This window comes from Aulonocara sp. 'chitande type north' Nkhata Bay, linkage group LG3 (genome assembly GCF_057382095.1).
Source record: "Aulonocara sp. 'chitande type north' Nkhata Bay isolate Kocher_YH1m ecotype deep benthic linkage group LG3, A_spYH_male_GT1.1, whole genome shotgun sequence".
NCBI classification, from domain to species: Eukaryota; Metazoa; Chordata; class Actinopteri; order Cichliformes; family Cichlidae; genus Aulonocara; species Aulonocara sp. 'chitande type north' Nkhata Bay.
In genome coordinates this window covers 51,106,519-51,112,645 of record NC_141346.1, presented here as the reverse complement: position 1 = coordinate 51,112,645, position 6,127 = coordinate 51,106,519, and the positions used below count along the sequence as shown (strand labels likewise).

General features: G+C 40.6%; 1 protein-coding gene across 1 annotated transcript; it reads right to left on the bottom strand.

The window, feature by feature from the left end:
- Window positions 1-3,797: 3,797 nt before the first annotated feature.
- Window positions 3,798-6,127, bottom strand: LOC147336075 (E3 SUMO-protein ligase KIAA1586-like). Its single transcript, XM_086286138.1, has 2 exons — window positions 4,280-6,127; window positions 3,798-3,803 (listed from the first exon to the last, which is right to left on the bottom strand). The coding sequence occupies exons 1-2, from the start codon at window positions 6,125-6,127 to the stop codon at window positions 3,798-3,800; spliced, it is 1,854 nt and encodes a 617-aa protein (XP_086142264.1).

Here is a 6,127-nt window from a genome sequence, read left to right as displayed (position 1 = left end):
TAAATAAAACACTGCACAAAAATATAACCAATGCATGCAATATAAAAAATAAATATGTACACTTCACATTAAAATACAGCACAGCAAAACAACATCCGTCCTTCCCTGGATGACACCAGCACTCATTTATTAAAACGGAGTCGATGCCAAAAGTCTTAAACGTTAGAATCAAAGCAACAGCTGTGAACTCAGTCATGGTGTCATGTGCAGCCTTCATCTTACTGTCACTACTTTTTCATTTTAGGGTACGTGAGGTAAAGCGTCCGTCGATGTAGCTTGATTGTACAAAATTATTTTTCTACGTTATTAACAAAACAGAGCAGAGACTGATGCTGCTCCTGTCTGACCCCCTTGTGTATGGCACATGTGTATTCTGACTTGTGTGTGTGTGTGTGTGTGTGTGTGTGTGTGTGTGTGTGTAGGAGCGGCAGTCGCTGTGTGAGTGTGATATCACATCTGCATCACTCAAGCGTAGACGGGCCAGAACACAAACGAGTCCTTTCATTCGGCTCTGTTCTTTCTCCTTGTCTGTTTTATAAGCTAACACTAGAGGGCGCCATTGTGGCACATTCAGCGCTCACTCTGAGGTCACTGGACAGAGAAGAAAATACCAAACTGGGAGACGGATGGAGACGAAACATCTGGAAGATCAGAACTGTACATTTTTAAGTGTAAGAAAAAAAACAGACAAAATATTTGTAAATATTAAGTTTCTTGTTTATTTTATGTTTTGTTTTTTTGGGGGTTTTTTTTGGAGTGAATGAATGATATGCTTATTTTGTGATGACAAAAGACAACAGGTGCAGTTTGTAATGAGAAGAAAAAAATGGCCATTAGCTTGAGGTTTCAAATGAGTTCATCCTTACCACCGATCAGTTTTGTCTTTGTTTTTTCAACATTTATTTTATTTTTGTCATAACGTTGATCGTTATCATGTGACCATCCGGTAGCAGGAAGGTCGCTGTAGCAGAAGTCATCTCCACTGAAGCCCCCTCACAGCAGAGGGCCAGTCATGCTGTTTATTAGGATTTGCTAGTTTCCAGTGAGAAAAAACATTTTCATCAAGTTTTAAATCCTTTCGTTGCTCTTTTCTCTGCGATTGTCATAAAATCGTCGTCCTCTTTTCAAGCCTTAGCTCGCTTTTATTTTGAAAAATGAGTCTTGTGATCAGAGATGAATCTGTGCTGCATGATGTGCGTAACATCAGAGCGATAAAAGCCAGCTTTGCCTTTCAGTGATTCGCAGTAAGGACATAAATGACCTAAACTGAGACTGAAAAAAGTGCAGTCAGTTAAATGTTAGCTCACCTAACATGTAGCAGTGTTTACATGTAGCCATGTTTGACAGACTCCAGGGCTTTGATACCATAAGATGCCTCATATCCTCACAGACTCATGAGATCACACAGGTGGTCTGACCTGCTCGTGTCACACTGTGCTGTCTGTCTGTCTGTCCGTTGTTTTTCTCCTGCAGTGATGTTATGTAGCAGAAAAACAGTTGGATGCTGGAAAAGTGCAGAGCGATGGGTGACGTGTGGAGAACATCACAGTCTGTGTGTGTTCAACAGCTGTTAGAGCCACACTTTGTCCTTTCTGTGGTATAACTGCTGGATTTATTTTATTCCAACACTTAGAAACTGTCAGCAAAGCAAAACTTCATGATTGGATGATCCTGTGTCACGTCCACAGTGTCAAACGTGCACAGAGACAGTGACACCCACAGAGAAACCCTCAGCTTGGTGTCCATTGCAAATCTGCACCTGTTGTCTTCTTTCTACTTTCTTTGTTGAACTCAGAAACTCGAGACTTGAGATGAAGAAAAATGTTAAATAATGGAATAAAAAAAAGATGATTATTAAAAAAAGTAAAGTAAAATTATATAAATAAATGAGGTGATGATATTTCTGTTTACTTTAGAAGTTATTATACACTGTATGCTGTGATTCTGATCTGGGAAACATTAAAGACATTCATAGCCAGACTGCTGACTTTGTGTTTTTATTCAGTCGCCTAACAGAAGTGCAGTAAGAAACGATTTAGCCCATCCTGATTTCTTAGCTGTTTGCATATTTGCCACACTTACGTGTTTCAGATCATGAAGAACATTTTTATGATAGATAAAGATGACCAGAGTCAGTGTAAAATAAAGCTTTTACATGTATTGCTGGGAGGTCGGCAGCTCCCTCCACTGCTTGGCCCTCTGTGAAAAACAACTGGGATCCAGCTTCCCTGTGATGCTGAATTATATAAGCGGAAGAACATAAATAGATAGAAGGATGGATGATTGTATTTTGTGTACAATCGTTGAAGTGTAAAAAGGGTTGGCCCTCCGTGGTGCCCTAAGCAAAGTTTGATTTTTGGAGCCCTTTAATAGTGCCAATAATAGTGATTAATGATCACCTACTATAAATGTATTTCATTTTCTAATGTTGATGTTGTTGTAATCCACAGTGAAAAATGTCATAAAAACAGAGAGAAACAATAGATCAAACCTGAGAGCTGCACAGTTGCAGCAGTGTGGTTTACGTCATTGTGTTGTCAGCCTGTTTTACACATCGGTGGTTTTTTATTGACATGTAAAAAGATCTGAAATCGTAGTAAATTCAGCTGCTATTGTGGGCTGGGGATGATTTACACTTAACATTTTAATAACTGGGTACTGAATGTCAGAGGCCCAATGTTCCCTCTAATTTTTCACGTGTCTGAGCGAACACACAAACTCCCTGAGCGATCCCTTGGACCAATGAGCGACATCAGACGTGTGCACTGTGGTCACGCCGGCATCGAATCCATCCAAGTTACATGGTTTATTAAAAGAATCAAATTACAGCGTTTACATTTATGTTAGACTACTTTTAATTAACTGCTTTAGCCCATTTACAATGAAAATGTAAAAAAAAATCTTGTTCATGACCTGTGCAGTATGTTAACACTATTGGAAGTAAAAATAACTTGAACTCCAATTTCGAAAACACAACTTTCTTTCTTTTCTTTTTTTTTCTTTTATACAGCTCTGACTTGTATTATGAGTCTGTGGTCTGGGAGAGAGTCCTGTAACTCTCTGTCTCCAAAATACAGTATATAATGACCAATGCTGGGCAATTAATTATATAGTTACTTCTTCAAAAAAGTAACTCAGTTTGGCAAACAACGTTTTTTGCAGCTATTTTTTTAAATGCAGCCAAGGCGTTTTTAAATAAACATTTCAAACTATTTACAGAACAATCAGCTGTTCTGCATCAAATCTGATGCCACACAAATTATTTGTTCCCCTCCAAAAAATAATTTCTGTCCACTATGAGATAAAGGAAAAGAACAACAGCCTGATACCTGCAGGCCTGACAGCAGCAGATGTATCACTCCTGTACAGTGCTTTAAGTGGCCCAGAAGAGGTGCCGGTACTCTATTTTTTTTCCGCCTCCCCTGAGGTAACAACAACTATATTGAATGGGTTTTATATACAACAGTCAACAGACAACCTTATACAAAATAATAAATCATTTTATTAGTTTGTGGATTTGCTTGAGCTAGAAAGAGCTACTGAACATAAATAAAATGTGCAAAAAGGTATTGAATTTTTTTTTTAACAAAATGTACATAAAATAAATTATAAACTAATTTGTATTTTGCTCTCTCTTGAGTCACTGCTGCTATCAGCAGCAGCACTTGTAAAGTGTACCTGCAGAGCTTGGTAGTTCTCCCATACTACTTTCACTGTTCTCTCACTTGAAGCAACCCAAACATAATAACCATAGAACAGTAGAACATAATCTTGAGTCTTGAAGATGGTTCATTTCTTTACCCCTGAAAAATATACAAAAGCAGATTCAGCAAAATACAATCACAGTACACCAAATGAAAAATGAGAAATACTGTACAAATCATTTTACCTAGAAAAGGCTCCAGCACGTTTTGGGCTCCACTTTCCTTTCACTTTGGGCTTCGCAGTTTGTGGATGCTGCACTTCTCCTCCCTAGTGCCAGCCATGTCTGCACATATGTTTGTGTGTTAAACTGATCCAAGGGTGGTCCGTTGCATTTCAGGAAAATCATATTTGAAAGCCTTTTGATGTTGAGAGAGTTTCTTTTATCTGTCAAAGTATCATTCATTGAGCTGAAAGCTCGCTCGCATTCACTTGTTGATACTGCAATGGTGTGGACAGCTGTAAGAAGCGGCTTCAGGGCTGCTGGTGTCTTGGAAGCTTTAAGGTTTTTATACTCCCTAAATCCTAGGACACTTTCCCTCTCCCCAACTCTGAATCTCTGACATAAACGTCTGACCGCTGCATCCCCATATTGAATATCTAGAGATGCAGGCCAGGAGTCAGACTGGAGGACCTTGATGTCTGAGAGGAGGTGACTATCTGTCTTTTCAGATGAGGTTTTACTGACATGCGAGGAAGTTGTTGGAGTCATCCTGCACTTAACATTTTCAGCCAGGCTACGGAAAAATTGGCCATGGTTGATTTTTATAACCCTCTGATTTTCATGCAGGCATACATTTCTGAAGATTTTCTCCTTTTCAGCTTCAATGGCAGTTTGTGTGGGACCAGGTGTGGATACCATTGACTCAAACACCCGGATTTGTCGGTCCAGCTGCCTGTCGGCTTGATCCAAAGTCATGTCCCATCTCTGGAGCATTCTTGAGAGGTCACTGAGTTCTGTGAAAGCGTCATACATGATGCCAAGATTGACCACAAAAGAAACAGTAGTGAGAACATCATTGAGTCCTTTGTATTTTGCTCTCTCTCTTGAGTCCCTGCTGGTATCAGCAGCAGCACTTGTAAAGTGTACCTGCAGAGCTTGGTAGTTCTCCCATACTGCTTTCACTGTTCTCTCACTTGAAGCAACCCAACGCACTGATAAAACACGGCCTATCACAAGGAGACGTTGTCCAACATTGTGAGCACTCTCGGTTAACTCCCTTTGGTTTTTTGGTGATGCATGGTAGAGGGAGTAAAGCTGATCTAAGAATATTTTAAAGTGGTTGATTCCTCCTACCTCCTTCAAAACATCACAAACTGCCAGTTCCAGTCTGTGATTGGAACAATGCCAGACAAACAGGTAAGGGAATTTGGAACAAAGCTGCGCAGCAACTCCTGCTTTCCTCCCAAGCATCACTGAGGCTCCATCACAAGCAAATGCCAACAAATGTTGCTGTAGGTAGTGAGGGTCAAAGCCATTATTATGAAGACATCCTAACAGTGCTTCAGTGATGTCCTTTGCTGTGGTCCCCTGCAGCTCAATCAGTTCAAAAAATATTGTGTCTGGATTTTCACTGGAAATAGCTGACCGCAGGCACACGACAAGCACAGACTTTCCACTTATTGTAGTGGATTCATCAATGAGCACACACAATTTTCTTTCATTCATCACTATGTCATTGACTACCTTCTTTTTCATTTCAGCTGCAATGTGATCCAGTATATTTGCACATGAGTTATTAGAGTGCAAAACTCTGCCCATCTTGACACCATTTAAGACTTGCAACTGGACATCTATTGGCATGTCTGTAAAGGGACGCCCATGCTTGCCAATCTTATAAGCTGTTCTAAACACATTGCAAGTTGAAGCGTAGTCAGCCTTTCTCATATCTTCAATGTGTTTTTGCATTGTATTTTGTGTTGCCTTCTCTTTTATTTCAACTGCTTTCTTGTGATAAATTGAGTCTCTGTGCTCTTTTATTTTCTTTCGTAGTGAGTTTTGTTGTGCAGCCTTGTCCCTTCCAAAAGACGAGATTAAGCACCCACTCCACTCCTGCGACACTCTCTGCCCTTGCTGCATGTCCACGCGAGCACAAACTTGACTACACACACTACAACCCAACTTTTGATTTCTGCTGATCAGCCACTTGTAATTTGTGGAGAAATACCGGACTTGTGCTTGGGACCAACATTCTGGCCACTCATGCTCGCTAACGCGGCTGTTGTCATCGGTAGAAATGGTGTCATTCTCGTCCTCGTCGTCGCCAAAAGTGCCGTCGTCCGCGGCTGCGGGACTAGTGCAGCTTTCATTAGCTTGCGTCTGACCTGCAGCGATATCATTCTGGCTCGGTGGGGTGTCAGCCAGCGAGTCCTCTGATTCTGACCTTGTTCTTTTACTACTCAGAGTCTGAAGCCAGGAGAGCAT